This window comes from Pituophis catenifer, unplaced genomic scaffold, assembly GCF_029215685.1.
Source record: "Pituophis catenifer annectens isolate HBS135680 unplaced genomic scaffold, rPitCat1.0.hap2 SCAF_6, whole genome shotgun sequence".
In the NCBI taxonomy this organism is placed as follows: Eukaryota; Metazoa; Chordata; class Lepidosauria; order Squamata; family Colubridae; genus Pituophis; species Pituophis catenifer.
The window spans coordinates 28,405,490-28,429,718 of record NW_027256886.1 but is presented as its reverse complement, the minus strand read 5'-3'; the positions used below and the strand labels follow the sequence as shown (position 1 = coordinate 28,429,718).

At 37.8% G+C, this 24,229-nt stretch overlaps 1 protein-coding gene across 1 annotated transcript in view; it reads right to left on the bottom strand.

Moving 5' to 3' along the window:
- Positions 1 to 3,965: 3,965 nt before the first annotated feature.
- The window catches only part of GK5 (glycerol kinase 5), a 33,776-nt gene continuing 13,512 nt past the window's right edge, over positions 3,966 to 24,229 (bottom strand). The window contains exons 5-16 of the mRNA XM_070945202.1: positions 21,529 to 21,660; positions 20,149 to 20,224; positions 18,493 to 18,554; positions 18,336 to 18,409; positions 17,544 to 17,604; positions 14,084 to 14,210; positions 12,719 to 12,823; positions 10,937 to 11,031; positions 10,118 to 10,221; positions 8,797 to 8,856; positions 7,298 to 7,431; positions 3,966 to 5,980 (exon numbers count right to left, since the gene is read on the bottom strand). Of these exons, the coding sequence (XP_070801303.1) occupies positions 5,829 to 5,980; positions 7,298 to 7,431; positions 8,797 to 8,856; positions 10,118 to 10,221; positions 10,937 to 11,031; positions 12,719 to 12,823; positions 14,084 to 14,210; positions 17,544 to 17,604; positions 18,336 to 18,409; positions 18,493 to 18,554; positions 20,149 to 20,224; positions 21,529 to 21,660 (1,182 nt within the window). The 3' untranslated portion in view covers positions 3,966 to 5,828. The remainder of the gene's footprint in view (positions 5,981 to 7,297; positions 7,432 to 8,796; positions 8,857 to 10,117; positions 10,222 to 10,936; positions 11,032 to 12,718; positions 12,824 to 14,083; positions 14,211 to 17,543; positions 17,605 to 18,335; positions 18,410 to 18,492; positions 18,555 to 20,148; positions 20,225 to 21,528; positions 21,661 to 24,229) is intronic.

Here is a 24,229-nt window from a genome sequence, read left to right as displayed (position 1 = left end):
CAAAATTGCGCAGCTTCATTCCAAGTTAGATGCCGTGGTTGCTGGTTCAATGAAGGCCCTTGTGACAAGTTCTTACCCAGTTATCTGGGAATGGTTTGACCCTGTTGCTCTTGAGGAAGTGAACAGGATCCTAGGGAGTGTGAGCACAAGCACTGTGGTTTTAGATCCATGCCCTTTTAGCTTGTGAAAGCTTCCTGGGAGACGAAGTCTTCAGAAGCTGGAGGAAAGAGGAGTGGATGCTAAGGCAAAGAAAGACAGTCAAGGGTTTCTTCCATCTTCTTCTCCCCCTCCCTGCCAGGCCATTAGTGAAGGGACTGAGGTAAGACCTTCAGGAGTCCCATAATAGAGGCAAAATAGGAGCCGGTTTTAAGAAATCCTCTTGAACAGCAAGGACCGCATCTTTCTCACCAGTTTTGGGCCAGACCCCCAGCCTTGTCCCTTCCCCTGCCACCCAAATAGCAGCGGTTGCTGTCAAGCTACTTCTCCTTGTCTCTCCCCAGCACAAGTTTGGCAGTGTCTGCGAACAGAATTCCCCCATTGGCCGACATGCTGGAGTGAACTCACAAGCCTATTGGCGCATCTCCTGATGCATTCCCAACCTTCTCATGGGTCACTGGATAGCCAAAAGCTAAGGGGAATACCTGAATTCATCTTCCATATCTATGGGGAGGAAGGGGTCGAAGAGCTGTGTCACCTGTCAATCTATCTTTGCAAAATTATAATTTTTAAAAAGCAGGAAGGAGACCAGAGAGCAAATCTATTAAGAAAAATGTAAAAAAATTACAGGACAGATTTTTAGCCTAAAGCCTAATTTCTTTGTCAACAGAGCCAATAGGCTTATGATGCAGGCTTGCACTACTTTAAAGAGAAAAATCCAAGGAGTTGGCATCATGTTCTGGAAACAAGTTGTTCTTTGCAAGACATATTCATATGAGGCAGAGATGACTAGTAAAAATTCAGTAATAACCAGAGATTCAGCCTTTTCTATGTTTTTTTCAATTAACTCAATTGAGAGGGACTGCACAAAAATTGAAGAAAGAGCTAACTACATTGGCTTTTCATAACTAGGCCAAAATATGGTTGGTTAGTTTGAGGTTCAGCATAGTAACAAAGCCTTTTATAAAGGTCTAATTTGTCTCTTGCTGGAATAACTAAAATGGCAATTGAAAAGGGACAGAAAATCTGAACATACATATGTTTCATAAACTTCCAGATTGTACTTGTATATTTATGAATCAATATAAAATGTAGAGGAGTTTCCAAAATGTTTACTGTACTGATAAAAATTGATTCCATTGAAAGCAGGCTAGTAGAGGATCCGAAACCTAATTGCTCATTACTTTATTGCTAGATACTGTGTACTCTTAACCTGAAAAGGAGGTCAATACAAATAAATGTTTGATTTAAAAATATATCAAATTTCTCTCGATCTCAAGATCTTACACAACCATTATATTTTGTTAGTTTTTCTCTTCTAGTTAAGATTCTCCAGTTAACAGATGCATAGGGGCATCATAGAGCAGGGGTCTCCAACCTTGGCAACTTTAAGACTTGTGGACTTCAACTCCAGCTTTGCTGGCTGAGGAATTCTGGGAATTGAAGTCCACAAGTCTTCAAGTTGCCAAGGTTGGAGACCCCTGTCATAGAGCATACCTGGTTGGGTGGTAGTACTTGTGAGAAATATCTAGGCATCCTGATAAATGATGAGTTAAGTAGGAGCCAGGAGTGTGTTGCAGCTGCCAAAAGAACCCAGACCATCAAATTTTGCTACAACGAAGCGTTAAGATCACCGGAAAGTGATGATTCTGCTCTATGAAGCTATGTTTATTTTTACTTGTCATCTTTTTGTTTTGTTTTGCCTCAGAAGAAAGCAATGGGAGAGTACAGGATGTTACAATTGGAAGCACTATAGACTATATAAAATTCCACGACATGGAACCATTGTAAGATTAAAAATCTTGTGTGGAAACACTCTTGGATGCAAGTCATATATTATAGCTTCCTTTTCAGATATATAATTTCTATTTGATGCAGGTACTTGTCATTCTGTCTAAAGATAGTTTTCTGTGCTCCTTTGTATCATAGAGTTAATCAAAATCTCAGGATTCGTATTCACTAATGAAAGGACACAGAGAACTGTGATCTTATTTACTTTGTTTATAATGTGTACATTAAACAAGATTTATTCTTTACATTGGACTATGCCAAAAGATTGCAATAGGCCACTTATATTCATTCCACTATAGGGAAGTGGAGTACATGGCTTTAGAAACTACCTCCAAAAAGGCAGTTCAGATGTGAAAGTCATGAGAGAAATGCATGTTAAAAAGACTAATTGAGTATTTTCAAGAAAGGGCTTCAAACTTATTTATTTAACCTAGACTTGTTTTATAAATACCTCCCTGAAACATGTTGTTTTTGTTTCTTGGCTATGCTAATTATATGGGACTTGATAGCAATAAACCTTATTAACATCAAGGAAAATATGACAGGCTCAGAATGTATTGGTGTGGCATTGGAAGTTAAGCAAAGTTGCACTTCGTTTAATATTTGGATGGGAGATTTCACAGAAATTCCAAGTCCATGGATGATCTCTAAGGAATTGAAAATTATTGTTATTATTATTATTTTATTATTAATTATTATTAATTATTATTATTATTATTATTATTATTATTATTATTATTATTATTATTATTATTATTTATTAGATTTCTATACCGCCCTACTCCCGAAGGACTCAGGGCGGTGCACAGCCAAACAATAAAAACACATACAATACAAAATTTAAAAATAGAATAAAATCAAATTAAATAATTTTGGCCCCGACAAATTTAAAACCCCAAACTTTTAAAACCAATTTAAAATTGAATATATAAAATACTAAAAGATATTTAAAATTTTAAAAATCTTTTATAAAAGAGGGGGAAAATTAGGCCAGGCCGGCCTGGTGAAATAGTAAGGTCTTTAAGGCGCGGCGGAAGGTGCGCAGATCCGGGATCCTCCGTATCTCTGGGGGGAGCTCGTTCCAGACAGTAGGTGCCCCCACAGAGAAGGCTCTCCCCCTGGGGGCCGCCAGTCGGCATTGTTTGGCTGACGGCACCCGGAGGAGCCCCTCTCTATGGGAGCGTACCGGCCGGTGGGAGGCTATTGGTGGTAGTAGGCGGTCCCGCAAGTACCCGGGTCCTAAGCCATGGAGCGCTTTAAAGGCTTTGAAGCGCACCCGGAAGACCACCGGGAGCCAGTGCAGCTCGCGCAGGAGGGGTGTTCCATGGGAACGCCATGTCGCTCCCATTACCACCCGCGCGGCCGCACTCTGCGCCAGTTGGAGCCTCCGGGTGCTCCTCAAGGGGAGCCCCATGTAGAGAGCGTTGCAATAGTCCAGGCGGGAGGTGACAAGGGCATGAGTGACTGTGCGTAACGAGTCCCGATCCAGAAAGGGACGCAACTGGCGAATCAGGCGAACCTGATGAAAAATCCTCCCGGTCACGGCCGTCAAGTGCTCTTCTAAAGACAGCCGTGAATCCAGGAGGACGCCCAAGTTGCGAGCCCTCTCCGTGGGGGCCAATGATTCATCCCCAATAGTCAGTGATGGCGTCAACTGACTATATCGGGACGTCGGAAACCACAGCCACTCAGTCTTGGATGGGTTGAGCCTGAGCCTGTTCCTCCCCATCCAGATCCGTACGGCCTCCAGGCACCGGGACATCACTTCAAGGCCATCGTTGGGGTGATATACCCCAGAAGAAGCAACCACTTTTCTATTATTGCCTAGAAAATTATATAAGTGTATCCATTAAGTCACCTGAAATTAAGGCTCAGTTTAAGGAAGACATTACTTTTTATTGCAATTAAAGTTAAAAGTTTCATGCAGCAATTCTAGAACTCTTTGAGAATAAAATCCACTGAATTCAGTGGAATTGAATTCTTGAGCTGCACCCAAGTCAGAAGAAAACATAGCAGTGCCTTATTGATAAAATTGGAGACCAGGGGAATTCAGCTCAAAGTAATTAAGCAGAACAATTTTTTCTCATTTAGACCCAATTCCTTTCTGAATTACCATTTTCACAGCATAGGACAGCATTACGCACTGCAAGGGCGTAAAACTATTAGTAAGCAATGATTCATCTTAAATGCCATACTTCAATACATTAAGAATCAGTCTGTTATATTTATAGTTTCAAAATATTTTTGAGACTGGAACTTATATTTACAAATGAGTATTCAATATATACATCTGAAGTAATAGATCACAGTATAAATTAAAGCAGCCTTGATTTAGCACTTTGTAACAGCTAGTTTCAATTTACAAAACATATATTATGAAAATATAAGCACAAAATACAGTTCTTAGGTATATAATAGTGTACAGATTGCTTGAAAAGAGTAGTGATTCAAATTAATCAGTATCTTAATTCAGAACAATACAATGATCTTTATTACAGAAATAAAAATATATTAAATATATATTTTTAGAAATAGTTCTTTCAATTAAATAGCACATGATGAATATTCTATCAGAGGACTGGCCTATATATATTTGGGAGGCGGGGGGCCCTTTAAACCTTTCCGGCTCTTGTGACCAGACATAGATCAATCCTATAATTCACATAGAGTAATCCAGTTGCTATAATCTGTGGTAATGTATAAAATGCAGATGAAATATAATTGACTATCCTAATTATGTTCTGGCTCAAGAAACAGAGGAAGTACTAACATGCAGATTTTCAAAGAAAGCTCCCAGTTACTCCCATTCCTTCTTCTGGCACTTAGGCCTTTGCTACTGTGATATATAGCACCTTAAATCAGAATCTTGCAATAAAATTTCTGCCTAGAAAAAATGCATGGCAGTGACTTTCATACTTAATTGCTGTTGCATATTACTACTTGCAACAAACCTTTGTGTAAATTTTTTTGAGACCAGTCTACAAATGTTTAACTCACCTAACCTCATTTTTTCCTTTGTGTTATCCTTCTGTTAAATTCTGTTTTATCTCTGATGAATATATTGAGTCATCACAGAATAGGCGCGAACACCAGCTATTTTTTGCAGGCTCTGGAGCGCCGGAAAATGGCAAAAAAAAAAGCCCCAAAAACAGGCCGTTTTGGGGCCATTTTCAGGTCGTTTTTGAGGCTATTTTTCTGCTGTTTTCTGGACAAAAAAATGGCCTGAAAACTGCCAAAAACAGGCATGCACATGCCAGCCAGCTGGTCTTCGGGTTTCCGGTGCTCCGGTGTGCACAAAAGCAAGCTGGCCAGCACCCATGCATGTGCTGAAAACCCAAAGATCAGCTGGCTGGTGTATGCATGCGCACCGGCCAGCTGGTCTTTGGGTTTCCAGTGCTCTGGTGTGCACATATGCACGTACATGAATGTGCATTCCGGTTTGGCCACTCAATGCCGAAAAGGTTCGCCATCCCTGACCTATATGGATGCATCTGTGTCTCTTTCATTTGGGGATAGAATGGGAGGAGATCATTCCAATAAATATATTTCTATCAAAAGAAAATGATTTACAGTAGAAAACAGAAGCATGTGGTATGCTCCTATCTATGCGGAATAATTTTTGTTTTACAATCTTAATCTAGATTTTCCATATGAAATCTCTAAGGGTGGTATCTGAACATCCCCGCATACTGATCTCATCTCATGAATAAAATCAAATCTGTCCATTATAAATAAGCTTAGAACATGACACTCTTGACCACTACCTGGGGTTTACTACTATTCCAGGAGACTTTTTGTATTGCTTGAATATTGTCCGAGAACAATAACTGCTTAGTACAATTAATTAGTTATATTGTCCAACATATAAATAATATTAATTATTAAGATGCCTGGCTATACCAAGACAGAGAACGACGGACAGCTTTTATCCAGTTACTCATGGCAGGTTCATATTCTTTTGGTTCTCTTTGTGGCTTAAAAACCATGGCAGTTTGCCTCAATGTCTTCAGATGTTCTTTGTCAGTCCAATATCCTAAAAAAACAAACAAAAGATACAAAATAGTCATTCTCATGTTGACCATAATTCCTGTATTAAAACATGTGTAGGGGTATATATAAATCTAGCTTGAAGAATATAAACAAGACAATGTTTAAATATTTGGAATATTTTTCATATTACACAATTAACTTGCAGAATAAATCTGTTAAGTAATAATCTTTAGATTTTTCCGCAGAATTATATATTCTGTGGTTGTTTCTCTGTAGGTGCCCCTTGCCCTGTGGATCATCCTTCTCCCAGAAATCTACTAGGCCTCACCATCTTTGTCTTCCAGAAGTTTGGAGAGCCAACTCTTCCTACAAGTGTAGAGGTGGGATGGTTGGAAAAGAACATGGTGCAGGGATGTATAGGAAAGTGTTGCCATAAGGTGATATTTTTAATGGAGTTATACAATATTTTATGGAGTAATAGATGCGCCTTTCCTCCTAAAAGAAACTGAAAATGTTGGTGCATCTTATACTACAAATGTAGCTTTATCTTAGCTTTTTTCAGCCCTAACGAGGCACTAGCGAGTGAAGCGATCTTCCGCGCTTTGCCTGCTTTTTTCATTGCTTCTATCTCCAATGATCATCTGTGCTTTAGAAGCTTTTTTTATCCCCAACCCGGCATGTATGAGCGTGTGCTCAAAAGCAGCGAACTAATATGCTGAAGCTGACCAGACTAAGGACGCTAGCCAGATGAATACCGTGTTTCCCTGAAAATAAGACCCTGTCTTATATTTTTTTGAACCCTGAAATAAGCACTTGGCCTTATTGCCTTGCGTTCAAAAGCTCAATTGGGCTTATTATCAGGGGATGTCTTATTTTCGGGGAAACAGGGTACTTGGTAGGCAGAATTCCCCCCCCCATTTTCCTCCCCAAAAACTAAAGTGCATCTTATACTCCAAAAAATATGGTAATTGATTTTTATTTTATGGTTTGGAGCTTTCTGTTGATTTAATGTTTTGTGCACTATGTAACTGAAGTAATTTGTGAATTTATAGAGGTAATCCTCAACTCACAACCAGTCACTTAGCAACCATTCAAAGTTTTTGCTGATGCCCTCCAAAAGCTACGTCTGCCAGGTATGAAATTACGGTTCAGAATTCAGGGTAAATATGGAAATTACCCTGTGGTCATTCACCGTTACCCCCTGTCCCACCTATCAGGGTTGACTTGATGGACCATAACAAAAACTATATAGCATACTCTTGAAAAAATATCATTATTATTTGCCAATTGTGTACAACATGAAATAAATGACCATTTCTCTTGAAACAGATTCCCCCCAGATATTCAGACTAAAGCATACCAATAGCGAGGCCTGCTAGAAAAGCTGCTCCAAGACAAGACATATCTGTACTGTCAGGCTTGTTTATTGATTCATTGATTAAATCCGAAGTCATCTGCATCACAAAACTATTTTTACTGACGCCTCCATCAGCTCTATAGAGATGGGAGAGGGAAAAACAACAGTATTCAAATTCTTTAAAATATATATGGTTTAAATTGTATGCTCAAAAGACAGAACATAAACACTCCAGTATTGTCATCTGCAATATCAGAATGGTAGGCATAATGGGTATTCTACTATAATAGAAGTAGCAAATAGGTTGCTTCTTACGTTTTTTAAAAAATTCTAAATAAAACTGAATGTAATTATCAAGAGACTGAGATTTTCCATGTTTGGAAAATGTTTAGTTTTATATTTTATTTTCATCAGCTGTATCTGAGGTACTGGAGAATCTGATTTGGAACCTTTAATAATTGGATAAGATCCGGTTATGATAAAATTCACAAGTTTGCTGAAAACTAAGTAGTTCAATTGACCATTGCAGGAATATTCAACATCGTTTTGCCAGGATAATATTCTTTCTGAAGGATCCTATTTCCAGCTTGACAGTAATAATAAAGTCAGCATTACTATTGGTTGGATTTATTAGCATATCAAAAGGCATATCTCTGTCAATAGGTACAGTATTCTTGTACCTACAGTCGTAGAATACTGCAAACAGCAAATTCAGCCGGTTTGGACTGATTCGGGCGAACTGGTAGTTCCGATGATCAGCTGGCCCCGCCCACCCACCCCCTCCCTATCCTGTCCTTTATTTCCTTCTTTCCAACTTCTCTGAATCGCGTGTTACAGCTGATTTCTGCACCTCAGCTGTTCTACTTACCGGGGCTGACTTAGAAGTGCACAAGCACAGAAGCGCCCTAGGAACACACACATAGTGCATGCACAAAGCACGTGCTCACCAAACCAGTTGTTAAACAGGTTGCAGCCCACCACTGCTGCAAATATATAATGCTTCAAGGTGTAATATGGCAACATGGCAATGCTTTGAAGAATGTCTAGCTCAATCTAATTGAAAAACGGAAAGCTAAGTGAAATGGAAACAAAGGTGATGTATGTTGTAATATGTAGAAATGCTTCATGCAAGCCATGAATATATACTTTGTTCTGATAAAATGTACCATTCTTAAAGGTAATATTAACTACTTTCTATTTCATAGTTTGTACCTACAAGATTACCAAGCTAATATCTTAGATTTCCAAAGAATAAATTGGAAAACAGTGGTTTGACAAATACACAAATACTACTAAGAGACTAACAACAACTTTGCTAACAATTCTACAGGCTGCTAGAAATCTTTCGATCAGGAGCTTACACCAAGAGATTGCTCCAAAACAGAATTACACTGGCTCTAACTTAACCATTGGGCCCTAACATTCGTGCCCCAAACTTATTTATTATATATAAATCATATTAAATATTAATATTGAATATTTTGGATACAATATAAACATACCGAATGGACATAGATGGAATGTCCACCTCTGTTGTAATGATATCGTACAGCTGTTTGTTTCTTGAAAAAATAGATGGGGAAGGAGAAGTTCAAGAAAGTACAGTATACTAAGTAACAATTACATTAGAGGCATAAAGTGTCATAAGGAACATCAATCAATCAAAATTAGTAGATATTTAAACACGTTTATAATGGAGTTAAAATTAGCTCTAGTAAAATAAATTAAACTGCTTAATAAACTAAGAACTGTAGATTTTTCAGCTACAGATTTTTTTTTTTTTTACAACATTTTAGGTTATTTTTTTCCATAAGATTAAAGCAGTATACATCAGTTAATCAACAGAACCACAGGAAATAAACCATAAGCAGGAAAGGTACTAAAGGTCAACAAGTTAACAAATTAAATTGTTTTATATCACTTTAAAGACAGAAAAATTAATGAGAATTCCAATGATCCTAATATAGAAAGTGTTATTAGTACAAAAGTATAAAAAGTACTAGCAATATATTCCTAGTCTACCCAGTCATTTTATCAGATAATCACTGTTCTCAAATTAGAATATATGAATGGATTTTTTTGTCTTATGCTTTAGACGACAAAGGCAGAGGTGATAATTAAGATTTATTTAATATAACGTAGCTTTCTCAGTAATCAAAATACTGAAGCATTTTTTGCATCTCCTAACTGACAGCAGTGATCATGCATTTTGTTATTTGCCAACGAAAAGTAATATAAATAATGTAAAACCAATTTATAATATACATTTTAGTTGCTCCAGTTGAATTTAAAATTTAATTAGCAAGGAACAAAGCATTTATCTAATCTATTGTCTTAAATCTTGTAGAGAGCCAAAAATGAAATACAAATGGAGAAGTAGATTTGAACATGGGGAGAAAATACAGGGTACTGGAAAGAAATGTGCATAGAAAGCAACTGTCAAAAAAAGTCATTAGAATGAACAAGGGTTTGAGCTTATAGCTTGTATGCCCTGGGATATAATGATAGGGATTCATTTCCTTATAGGGATGTGCTTGTATTTTAAGAGAGTTGGATTGCCTTCCCTTAACAGCAGACAAGTTTATTCCAAGAAGAAATCCAAAAGGACAGAGGTATTACAATGGAAATTAATACATTATACATTTATCTCGGTAATTTTCTGAAAAACTATGAATTCTAAACAAAACATAAATTAAATGTGATTGGTTGTAATGACTGCTGGTAGGTACCGTAGCTAGTGTGGATGCACCTATGTACACAAATAGTACAAGGAGGGCATACTGAGAACAGGATCAACCATGCTGAGAGGGCGTGTCCACATACCTGAAAGCGATGGATTCCAACACAGCTCGAACAAGATGCTTTTTGCTAGTAGTAGGTGTGATCCCCATAAAAGAAGTACATGCATAAGGATCATTCACAGGTATCTGAAATAAAACAGATATTAAAATAAAATATATAGGAATATGTTCTATAGACAATTGTTCAAGAAAGGACTGAAATATTAGGGAAAAGAATAACTTACAGGTGACAATAAGAGGCAGCATAGTAAGAAGAAGAAAATTGAAAGAGCAGTAAGCAGTCTATAAGCAACTTATATGTGTGTGTATATGATGATTCAGAATGTAATTTTATTTACCTTGAAAACATTGTAGAACATACTGAAAGTTGAATAAAATATATACAGCTAGTCCTTGATATACGATCATAAGTGAGCCCAAAATTTCCATTGATAAACAAGGCAGTTGTTAAGTGAGTTGAGCCTCATTTTGCTAACTTTTTTGTCACAATTTTTAAGCAATTCTTAAATGAATCAGGTGGTCGTTAAGCGAATCTGGCTTTCCCCACTAACTTTGCTTGTTGGAAACTGGCTGGGAAGTTTACAAATGGTGATCACATGATCATGGGACACTGCAACTGTCATAAATACACGCCAGTTGCCAAACACCCAAGTTTTAATCACGTGACCATGGGGATGTTGCAATGTCAAAACTGAACATAAGTCACTTTTTCCAGTGCCATCATAACTTTGCACAGTCACTAATGAATGGTTGTAACTCAAGGACTACCTGTAATTTAGGACAATCATACTTGAACGAAAAACAGTTACTTAAGTAAATAAATCAAAGGCAGTATTTTTACCTGCAAACCACTAAAAGATGGAACGAAACAAACTCCTCCCGAATTTACTAGGCTATGTGCCATTTGTGATGTCTCTTCAACATTGTCAAAAAGTTCTGGGTAAGCACACAAGATATGAATTAATATGTATCAACAACTCTCAAACTTCTATACATAATTATCAATGAACTCCAGGAAAATGTATGTCCTTTCTGCTCCTTTAGTTACGATGATTACCAGAGTTATCTTTTCAGTACAGGTAGTCCTAGACTTAAAACCATTTAGTGATCGTTCAAAATTATAAGGGCACTGAAAAAAAGTGATTTATTTTATTTAATTTTAATTTAATTTTATTTTAATTTTATTAAATTTTTATACCGCCCTTCTCCTGCTGGACTCAGGGTGGTGCACAGCCTAGAATACAAAACATCCCAATACAAAATTTAAAATTTTAAAAGAATTAAACAAATTTTGGTCCAAAATTTAAAACCTCCCGACTAAAATCCATTTACAATTAAAAATATCTAAGGGGGGGGGGGGTTACGCTAGCCCAGCTTGATGAAGTAAAAAAGTTTTGAGGGCACGGCAAAAAGCATGGAGATCTGGTATCCTACGTAGGCTCCGGAGGCAGGTTGTTCCAGAGGGCAGGTGCTGCCACAGATAAGGCCCTCCCCCATTTTTCACATTTATGAGCGTTGTAGCATCCTCCATGGTCATCAGATCAAAGTTCGGGCATTTTGCAACTGGCATGCATTTATGACAGTTGCACTGTCTTGGAGTCATGTGATCACCAGCCAGCTTCCAACAAGCAAAGTCAGTGGGGAAAGTTAGATTTGCTTAATGACTGCATGATTCACTTAACAATTGAAGTGATTTGCTTAACAACTGTGGCAAAAAAAGGGGCAAAATTCACTTAAAACTGCCTTGCTTAGCAATGGAACTTTTGGGCTCAGTTGTGATTGTAAGATTGAGGACTACCTGTATTGGACAATATTCTAGCATTTCATGTATTGGGCACCTCTTTATGGCGAAGTAATCTAAATGCCATTTCTGTTTCACAAAAAAGTGAGTGATGTGCTCTTTCTTACTGTCCTGAGGAAGGAAAATGTTAAATGGTATTCCATCTTCTCACTATTGGCAGTGTTTGCATATTCAGCAGGAGTAGCTGAATGGAAAAAATGGAAATAAGGAAGAGCAGAAAAGCGCACTTCTTACGTCTGTGTCAGAGGAAATGGAATAATGAGTGTTTGTACAGCTATGGCTTAACAAGTTAGTATTACATTTATATATAAGTAGCATACAGCTAGACATGAACTTCTTTCAGTACAGAATGTCTGATACTGTGGAAGACATTATTCCTAAGCATGCAACCTGCCACTTGAAATGCAATACAGATGCAAATTGTGTGGTAAAATGTTGCAAATCTCTTACTGCATGGTGATAAAGTACACATCTTTTGGGGTCAGAGAGTTTCTAAATCTAAAATATATATTTCTGCTAGAATACAGGCAATATTACTAATAGCATAATTTTATTTTTCACAGTATGTAGTTTTAAAATATAAAGTGTTAACTTTTAAATACTGCATTCATATTTGCTTTACCTGGTGTTTCATTTGGCATTGGAGCATAAATAAAGTAAAAAAAAAACCTGCTATAATTTACATCTTCAGAATTATTGAAAGGAAAAAAAACAACAGTTTCCTCATCCACCCACATAAAAACCAATAACACATTGAGATGTAATGCTTTTTACTTTATCATCCATAGGCTTAAATAATTCAACTTCAATAATTAAACTCACCTAAGCTCTGAATCCATTTGATAGCATTTCCAGTATCAGAAGCATTACCTTCAGCTAAGTAGGTGGTCTCATTCCCAATTTTCCAACCAACCAATGGATACAAGCCTTGAAATATCAAAACGTATGTTTTCAAAGATATGCCACAATAGGCCCATTACATTAACAGAGAAGCTTTGGATTCAGACATTTTATTTTTTATTTATTTTGTCAAGCATGTATTAGATAACAGATATAAGTATAAACATGATTATGAATACATGAAATGGATACCTATAAAAGAGCACATTAGGACAGGGACGGTAGGCATGTTGGTGTGTATGTTAATAATGTTCACCAAATTCCCTTACAATCTCTGAAAATAAGAGCCTGAGTGGCATAGGAAGCTAATGCCTCCTACTAAGCAGCATTTAACATCCAGCTGCCTGCAATTACTGCGAGTTCAATTCTCACCAGGCTCAAGGTCGACTCAGCCTTCCATCCTTTCTAAGGTGGATAAAATGAGGACCCAGTTTGTGGGGGCAATAAGCTGACTTTGTATAAAATATACAAAAGTATGAAGGCTATTGATTAACGCATTGTAAGCCGCCCTGAGTCTCCGGAGAAGGGCGGCATATAAAAATAATTTGCTAAGCAACTGGCCAAGAATTATCTGTAGGTTACATTAATAGGGAAATTAGTGATTTATTATATAGCATAGCAATAAGCTACATTCAAATCTAAATTCTTTTCATAGTTATATGTTCTTCCATTGTTTGAATGAATGAATGAGGGGGCACATTTACATGAGGTCTCCTAAACATAGAAATCTTTTGAGAGACTTAGTCAAATTATATTTTAATAACATTTTGATAATCTTTATACTCCAGGTTGAGTTGGATCTTCTATATCCAATCTTTCCCATAAGGAAGTCTTTCTTACTTTGGTGTTGCTTTTCCCTTCTTATGACCTAGTGAAAGTGCACTTAATCTGTATCAGTTGGAACAAAAAAGTACTTCTAGGAATTATTAGAATTATATTTTGAGATTTATTTTTACCAGCATAAACAATGAAAAAATCCCTAATAAAATATGTAGTTGGAAATGGAGCTTTTCAGAAATGATTTCCCTTTCTAAAACTTTAGTTATCTATGTCCGACTAAAATAGATTTTTATTACTAATTGATAATTAATATAATTAATTATATTAATAATTTTAATTCTAATAAAATAAAATTTTATAAAATTAAAATAAATACATTTAACATTAAATTTAAATTAAGATTTAATTTAAAAAGCATTGGATTTATACAATAATTATTTTTATTTCATGGTAAAAACTTTGCTGTGTCCACAATTGTTCCTGCCAACCAGAAACATACAAACCTACCTTTCTTAGACACATGAATGTTGTTTCCAGTATTAATATCCCAAAAGGTACCAGTTCCCATGGTGACTTTTATGTCACCTGCATCAAAACAGCACTGTCCGAACATAGCTGCCTGCTGGTCTGCTGCCTACAAATAAAAATCAGACAGTGAGGTATCAACAGCTACTCTAGAAATTAAACATTTAGAAGTGCATCATAACTTTACTGTGTTGAAAAACTAATGTGTCACACTTAAAAAGAATGAAAAGCAATAGAATGGAAAGAAGACGTGTAGTTTTCCATTTCATTAGTCAGATAAATAATATTAATAGGTGTTTTGTCTGCCTATCTGTCTGCTTATGCTTGTTTTAAAAAGTTTTATTTAAGGTAGCATCAGAATTTGGTATCACCGTTGTGAGGAAAATTAATTCTTAGAGAAATAGGAGTGTGACAGCAAAATAGAAACATAAAAAGAAACAAAGGAAGAATGTGTGTTAATCAAATAGACACACAGAGAAAAGTAGCCTTGGATGTCTAGCTAACAAAAAGCTTTATCAAAAAATTTCGATGGCAATCTAATGACATGTTTCTTTTTTTAAAACAATGATTCTTTCTTGAACATAGTAACAATAGAAGCACGGGAAATAACTGAGAATTGTGAATTGTGAATATGTATGCTTACATCACCTATTACTTGATTATTTGCTTTGGATCCTGCATTTTGATTCCACACTGTACAGTCATCAAAGTGATAAAACTGGCAGAACTTCTTACAGATGTTGGCGCTGGGTTACATATACTTTATACTTCGTTTCCAATTTTCCATACATTCTTAGTAAACCAGCTATATTTTAGCTTTGCACAGGTTTGCTGGTGCACCAACTGCGACCCTACTTGGATCAGGAGGCTCTCCTCACAGTCACTCATGCCCTTGTCACCTCACGGTTAGATTATTGCAACGCGCTCTACATGGGGCTACCCTTGAAGAGTGTTTGGAGACTACAGTTGGTCCAGAATGCAGCTGCGCGAGCTATCGTGGGTGCACCTAGATGCACCCACATTACACCAATTCTCCGCGAGCTGCACTGGCTCCCTATTGGTCTCCGGGCACAATTCAAGGTGTTGGTTATTACCTTTAAAGTCCTACATGGCTCAGGGCCAGGCTATCTTCGAGACCGCCTAGCTCCCAGCGACCGGTAAGATCCCACAGAGTTGGTCTCCTCCGGGTCCCGTCAGCTAAACAATGCCGGCTGGCAGGCCCGCGGGGGAGGGACTTCTCTGTGGCTGCCCCAGCTCTCTGGAACCAGTTACCTCCTGAGGTCCGGACTACCCCCACCCTATTGACCTGCCGGAAAGCGGTGAAGACCTGGCTTTTCCGGCAGGCCTGGGGCTGTTGATCTCGCTGTTCAATCTTGCGAGATCCGGCCATGGATGGTGTGCATGTGTTTTTAATGCTTTTAAAATGCTTTTATAATGTTTTTTTAAAAAATTTTATGTTCATTGTTTGTATTATTTTTGTTGTAAGCCGCCCAGAGTCCCATGGGAGTTGGACGGCATAGAAATATGATTAATTAAATTAAATTAAATTAAATTAAATTCTCACAACGTCCTTATCTTAGCATTGCCTCTGGCACACTGTGGGGCAATTGAAACAATAATTAAATCCAGCTGGCTGCTGCAGGTAGGTAAGGCCATTGAGACAGGAGAGGATAGAGACAACAGCTTCTTCCAATCCATTGTATTATGGGACAAAGTTTACCACACTCAGGGAACAAAGAGGCTTTTTATTATTTGAGCTGTAATCCTAACAAGAATAGTATTATTATTATACATTTTGTAAAATAAGGTATGTGCGGTAGGAAAAGATACTGGATGTATTTAGAAAAACATAATCACAGTTAGGCTTTAATACTCTATTCATTTTAAAACAATTTAGGGACTAGGTAGTACATCAATACAGTGGTGAAATCCAAATTTTTTTACTACTGGTTCTGTGGGCGTGGCTTGGTGGGCATGGAAGATGAAAGATACTGCAAAATCTCCGTTCCCACCCCACTCCAGAAGGATACTGCAAAATCCCCATTCCCACCCCACTCTGGGGCCAGCCCGAGGTGGTGTTTGCCGGTTCTCTGAACTTCTCAAAATTTCCACTACTGGTTCTCCAGAACCTGTCAGAACCTGCTGGATTTCACCTCTGCATCAACAGCAATACTATTTATTTCTCTCTTCGCACAGAACTTAAGGAAGCTTTGCTAAAAAAGCAGCACTTGTTCATCTATATATGTTACATTGTAGATACAAACAGAAAAAGGAAGAAATAGTTGATAAAACCATAATCAGTAGCATTACATAGCTTATACTCATTTTTTTAATTTATAAAAGGCTTCAGTTTGTTCCCTTACCCATTTCCCTGACATATTAAACTTGAGATAGAGATGATAAACAAGTCAAAAATAGTTTGAGAAATATTTAGAGGTAATCCTTGTAATTGACTCCACAATTTCAGTTGTAAGTCATAATGATTCTAAAGCAGGTCATCAGTTGACCATACCTGATGTTGCAACCTTTTTTTATGGCAGTTGTTAAGCAAACATGGCAGTTGTAAAGCAAATACCATGGTTGGTAAGCAAACCCATTGTTCTCTAGGGCAGTTTTTAACTGAAATCTGAAATAAATAAGTTTCTGGGAAATCAGTCATTTACAACCTACATTTATGGCCATTTGTAGTGCCCTATGGTCACAGTCATGTGACCATAGAGCACTACAAATGGCTATAAATGTAGGCTGGTTAACAAATTCCCAAAATACAGTCACATGACTGCAGTGTGTCTGTGTATGTTCCTCAGATTTCAGAACTTTGAAACTGCATCCTAAGTAGCTTTTGGGAGGTTCATAAATTGAGCGCTACCTGTGTATTATGATGTAATGTCAGGATTAAGTTTTGGCTAGGCTCCAGTCCTAGAGCATAAACAAGCTTTGCCCGATGTATTGAATATAATTATTATCAAATACAGGTTCTGAATTATGGCCCTAGATAAATCCTGCCTAAATAATATATGTGAATCATATTTAGGCTTCTAAGTCTAGGTTAAGAATATGATTGTTTTATTAGTTTTGAAAGACTTCTAGATAATGCTGAATCTTAAACTTGGCTCGCAAAGCATCCAAGAGGTATAAATATTTAGAACATAATATTGTGCAATTTTAAGTTCTTTAAAAAGAACTTCTCATTAACAGTTAAGTCACTGAAATAGAAGATTTCAAAACTGGAATGCTTAGTTTTTAAGAAGGATTAAATAGCATGATCTTCAGAGTAAAAGGAGATTTACAAATGTAAATGCAGCTATTGTGCAAATCCATTTGTACATACTGATTCTTCCTCTCCCTTTCTTCCAATCAGCTTATCTTGAAATTTAAGAACTGAATTAATTCAATATAAAAGGTATTAAATACTGGTAAGTTAATTTGAATCTATACTTACCAAAGCTGCTATTGCAATAGGTACTCCAAATATTTCAGCATCAACTGATCCAAAAATGTGACTTAAAATAAAGATAAATAAAGTTAATACTTCCAACGTATTCAAAACATTTGCAGTAAATGAACTAACTAGAAAAAAAATGTCATTTCTATTCTAAATGGAACTTTGATATCATTTCATATTTATATTTCAACTATTTCGTATTTATATTTCAACTAGACAACTCATGACCCATTGGGTTATCATTTCAGAGCTATTTCTTTATCTAAACAGAAAAACAGAAAGACTATGGATGGGCAAAAAAATCAGTGGAGTGGGAGCAATATCCAATTTCTTTCTGGCTTTCCCAATGAGTTTCCTTGTGGAAAGATGGCAGTTAAGCATCAGAAATCTTCCTTCCTTCCTTTCCTTCCCTTCCCTTCTCAGCAGGTAGATAACCTGGCTGCCGCAGAGGGAAGAGAGGAAGCATGGTGCAAGTGCAGAGGAATTGCTGCTACAAGAGAACTGTGGGAAGCTGTCAGGGAAATTGAGGATTACATAACTGGGCTGATCGTAGCAATGCCGTGGTGACACTGAAGCAGGCAAATTTTCCCCCAATTTCAGGAGTCCCAGGTCCCAGCATTCTGTAAGTTGGCCTATTTGAGGTACCTTGGTTGAAAAAGGTTTTGCCCTGTGACATGCCATTTTGTCCAGTTAAAACTTACAGACATGAGAGCTTTAACAGTATATAATTATTTTGATATTTATGTCTTCATTTGGAAAAAGTAAAAATATGTGTTCATTAAAACTTACCTAGTGTCCTCTATTGGAGGGAAAAGCGATATTGGAATGGAAAGTAACTTGCTAAAAAGGTCGCTCCATTGTAGCTGAAATCACATGCATATTAAAAAAAGAATTAAAAACAATGCAAAGACAAACCATAAAACATGACAGAGGGAACTAATCATACCTTAAAAGGATCAAAAAATGCAGTGGTACTGGCATTTGAATAATCTGTAGCATACACTGCACCTAGAACAATCAGATATTGAAAAATAAAACAAAAAGCAATTATATTACAACATGGAAATTAAAATTTGGTGATTGATCTCCTGAACAATGTATCAGTCACATAATTCTTAATTATAAAACAATGATTGCCTCCTTCCAAGGGGTTATTTCAATTACCCGTATTTTTCGGAGTATAAGATGCACTCCCCCCCCCCCAAAAAAAAGTGGGTGGAAATGTCTATGTGTCTTATACAGCTAATGTTGCCGAAGTCCTGCCCACCTGCAGCCCCCACCCTTTGGCCGTTTTTGGCCTCGTGTCGCGTTTTTGGTAGGTTCCAGCCTAGGAGCTGGCTGAAAACACAACGCGCAGAGGCCAAAAACGCGACGTGTGGAGGCCAAAAACGCGACGCGTGGAGGTGGCGATGGGCTGTGGCAATCCCCGCAGCCTGGAACAGCTGATTGACAGTATTCTGGGAGGCCGATCTTACTGCCAATCAGCTGGTTGAGCTGAATCAGGCTGCGATAACATACTGAAGCTGACCAGGCTGTGTGGTGCAATGACGCTAGCCAGATGAATACCGATGGATGCTGGTAGGTAGAGGCAGAATTTTTTTTTCTTGTTTTCCTCTCCAAAAACTAATGTGCATCTTATACTTGAGAGTGTCTTATACTCCGAAAAATACGGTGTCTTGTAATATAGAACTGAGCAGTTCATTTAAACTAATGTTGCTCTATTAACACTATTATCACTTCCCTTTATTGGTGCACTTGATCCTCTACACAATGCACAATTATAAAAGTAACCAATCTCACATGCACTATAGAGACTGTAAAATTGTGCGTGTAAGAGACTTTTCCTACCTCCAAGTGTAAAGACTTGCAGGGCAAAAAGTTCTATAAGTAGCTATTATGGTCTCTTTGCATATGTCCTTGTCAGAGGATGACTGAGAATCAGATAGCACAAATTCTATGAGACATCTATTGTCTCTAAGATACGATCTGAGCATAGAATTAAAACTATCAACTCTGATTCTTAACCCTAAAAATACCTCACAATCCTTAAGTCTATGAGAATGGTAGTACCTTCAAATTTTGGTGCAAGGTATAAAATGGTGAAAAAGGGCAAGATTTTAAAGCTGAGTTTCCAGAGAAAAATGAATATTTTCTAAGTGGATTACTATGACAAAGACATGAATTAGAAAATGTGGGGTTCCAGTAGAATTCTTTGCTGCCTTGAGATAAATCTTCGAGAAATAATGTATTTTGCAATTCCCCTTTTATATTATGCACCTTATTTCAGCTTGTTCATCCAAATTCCTGAACTTTGTTCTGCCTCTTGACTATGCTTTATGCCTGCACCTTTGAAACTTTGGTATTATCTGTTTTTGATCGTGGATTAGGTTTGGACAAAACATGTTATTGCTCTTTCACTGCAAACGTCTTTTGAATTTTTGACCTTGGTTAGACAGACAAAGTTTTTTATTTCCAGACAATTGATCTTTTCTATTTCACAAGTGCTGCTGTGTGAAGGATGTCAGAATAAGGTTCACTTGCAGAATTTTATAGGTGATATGTGAGTATATTACTTCCCCCCACATTTAATCACTGTACTCACCTTTAGTGAGTTTATAAAGTAACCATGTGTCAACTGTTCCAAAACAGCAATTGTCATCTTTAGCAGCTTGTTCTACCTGCAAATGAACACACAGGTCATATTTTTTTTGCAGGAAGGCAAATGTAATCCATTCACATCAGTGCACTTACAATAGCTCTAGACAGCTAGTCTGCTACTCAGTCAAGTCTAAGGGGTTGATAGTAGTATCAAAACCCTAAACAATCCAGAAGGTTGACTTAATTAAGATAATTAATTATATCAGCCTTCTAGGCTCTTATGATGTTTAAAGGAAAACCTTTTCTTTATGCCATAATGTGGAAATTGCTGTTTGGTAAATGTTCAGAAGATAAATCAGATAGTTTTATGAAATGTACAACTCCATGCATCATGGCTGATCCCAAAGCTAATATTTTTTAGATATCTTTCAAAAACGCACTATATTATATTTTGGGGGAGGAGGGGGAGGAAAACAACAGTCTGGACCCTCTGCTAGCTACTGACTAAAACTGCTACATGAGAAGAACAGATTACCACTGTAAATTGGCTATGACAATGGATGTGTATATTCATATAGCATGCAGCTGGATGATAATCCTGAGAGGAAAGGAAATGTGCTTAATCTTTTACAAAATGAGTATTTTGTCACTGGCCACATTCTGTAAAAGTTATTTTATCTCAATGCTTACAACATATTATTGCTGTTGTTATTTTTCATAAAATAATTAAGATTTCCTGTATTGGTCTATCGATGTTAAAAATTGTACTGCTACATCAGAAACTATTTTTTTATATTCCCATATAAAATGACCCTCAGATAATATTAACTATGGTGTTTTGGTTTTTTTTTCCTTTTTTGTGCTTTCAAGTCAGTTTTTGACTCCTGGTAACTGTGTAAACAGATCTCTGTAGTTTTCCTGTCACTATTTTCAGAAGTGGTTTGCCCTTGCCTCCTTCCTAGGGCTGAGAGAGAAAGTGACTGGATCAAGCTGGATCAGCGGACTTTGTGCCTCACAGGACTAGAAGTCCCAGTTTTTAGCCTGATGTTTTAACCATTGTCTCAAACTGGTTCTCAATAATAACTATGTAGAGCTCAGAAAATAAATTAGTATGAATCACCAGTTTGGAACATTTTGGATCATGGATCTTCTCCAACTGCATGGTAACCAGATATATTGGCCTCTAAAACCCAATATTCTAGTCAGTCTAGGATCATATGTTGAGATCAGTACACTGAAAAAAACTAGAATAGTTACCAAGTTCATCTTCAATTGGAAATTTGATAAAACAAATAAATGAACACTTAGAACACTTAGATACTATTGCCAGTAACCCCCTAGCCAACAGGAAATCCCACACAAAGAATTTTAACATGAGGGTTACCTCAAATAAATGCTGTAATATCCAAACCAGTCTTAAAGAGACATGCTGTGTAGTAAAACTAAAACAACGGGCTAGCAGAAGTCTATTAATCCGAGTGAAAAAGTGCAGCAAAGAAGAAATACCATGGACTGCCTGTTTGAAAAGAAGATTCGTAAGATAAACATTTGAGCTGCTGTCCAATTAGATTTAAGTCAAGTTGTATTTATTTAGCACTATACAGAAAATGAAATACATATTTTGAATTGAACCCAGAATAAACAGTGCAGTCTGGAATGTTTGCAAAATTGGCTTCAGTTTAACAGAAAATACATAGTTTTTTTTTTGTTGTTGTTGTTGTTCTGCATTTAGCAAAAACAAAATCCAGAGGATCCCTTACCTGGCCTTTGCACTGACCCATCCAGTTCCCCATCTTCCCAGTATTTTCCATTCTCTCATTCTATTGAAAATGTATTTGCCTAAGTACCTGCCTCCCTACTACAGTAGTCTCAGCAGTGATGGGTTGCGTCCGGGTTCTATAGAACCAGTAGTAAAACCGGCAGGAGGCTCCACCCACTGACCCGGATGTCATCATAAGTGATCTGCGCATGCAGAGAAGCTTCTGCACATGCGTAGAAGAGCGCATGCATAAGCGAAGAAATAGCACGCGTGCGGACACAATGCAAACCGGTAGTAAAGGTAAGTAGAATCCAACCCTGGGTCTCAGCGGTTCAAAATACCATCTTTGACTGACCTAGCTGCTTGCAATCTTCTGGACCATTTCTTTGCAACCTTCCCTCAGCTGCTATTGATATATACTGGATGCGTATCTTGCATCAGTTATCTCAGCAGTAAGAAGCAGGTTTTATTGGCATGTCCCACCAGCATGCTCATTCCAATCACCCCAAAGTTAAATAACTGGAACAAAACAACTCTGTTTTCTTCTACATTTGGATCTCAACATTCAAAGCATTTTGAATTTTGATTTGGATGCTGATTGCTCAAAATCAGCCGCACGTTTTGTACATTCTTAATATTATTAGTAGGATATGCCTACAGCTTAGTGCACTGTGTTCAGATACAAAGCCAAAAAATGATTTATTTATGCCTTAGCTTGTTGCTTATTGCTTGTTTTATGAGTTCAAGACAATGTGATTTGTAAACTAATTTGTTTGAACCCAGCAATTTGTGGGTTTTTTTCAATAAATCATGGATAAGCAAATAAGACTTACTATGTTCTATGAACATAGCCAGTTTCTATGAATACAAAACTACTCAACTGTTTGGTGAAGTGGTGGTTATCTGGACCTGTATTTAACATATTCTGTTATGCCAGTCCAAAATAAGTTTTGTTGTTCAAAATTCCAACAAGAAGCAAGTTGGACAGAAATTTTTTAGGTGAGTAGGACTAGATCAGAGCCTGACTGTTACTAGTCTTTGTGTGCGGAGAGTTAAAAGAAAACACTCAAAGGCAAGAATCTATTTCACTTCTGATTGCTAATAAGGAAATCCATTTTGAATACTGCTCATATTATAAACTTGCCACATACAGAATTCAGCAGAGCAGAAAAAGGTTATACCCCAAGAATTTGCCAGGTGTGCTGTTTTTCCACGTGCAGGTAATTTTTATAAATGCCACTTTTAAATTTTAAAAAAAACTTTATTTCAGTATTTCAAAACCAATCTGAGTTTGTAAGAAACAGTCCTAGAACCCTTTTACTGCAGAAGTAAAAATTCATCTGCACCCCCTCACTAATACAGGCAGTCCTCGACTTACGACCACAATTGAGACCAAAATTTCCATTGCTAAGCAAGACAGTTGTTAAATAAGTTTTGTCCCATTTTATGACCTTTCATGCCACAGTTGTTAAATGAATCACTGCAGTTGTTAAATTAGTAGCACTGTTGTTAAGAGAATATGGCTTCTCCATTAACTTTGCTTGTCAGATGGTTGCCAAAGGTAATCACATGACCCAGGGACACTGCAAGAGTCATATATACATGCCAGTTGCGCAGTCTGTGTTGGCAGGGGGGAAGAGGTCGACCTTGAGGCGCCTTGTTTGTGGGGTGCACAAGGGTCGGTCCTCTCGCCACTCCTGTTCAACATTTATGTGAAGCCGCTGGGTGAGATCCGTGGATTTGGGGTGCGATGCCATCTGTACGCTGATGACACTCAGCTGTACATCTCCACCCCAAACCACCCCAATGATGCCCTTGAAGTGATGTCCCAGTGTCTGGAGGCCGTGCGGATCTGGATGGGGAGGAACAGGCTTCGACTCAACCCTTCCAAGACCGAGTGGCTGTGGATGCCGGCATCCCAATATAGCCAGCTGGCGTCATCGCTGGCTATTGGGGGCGAGTCATTGACCCCCCCAGAGGGGGCTCGCAACTTGGGCATCCTCCTGGACACACAGCTGTCTTTAGAAGAGCATATGACGACCGTGGCCAGGGGGGCTTTTTATCAGGTTCGCTTGATATGCCAGTTGCGCCCCTTTCTGAGTCGGGATTCCTTATGCACAGTCACTCATGCTCTCGTCACTTCTCGCCTGGACTACGCTAACACTCTCTACATGGGGCTCCCCTTGAGGAGCACCCGGAGGCTCCAACTGGTCCAGAATGTGGCCGCGTGGGTGATCACGGGAGCGACATGGCGCTCCCATATAACACCTCTCCTGCGCGAGCTGCACTGGCTCCCGGTGGTCTTCCGGGTGCGCTTCAAGGTGTT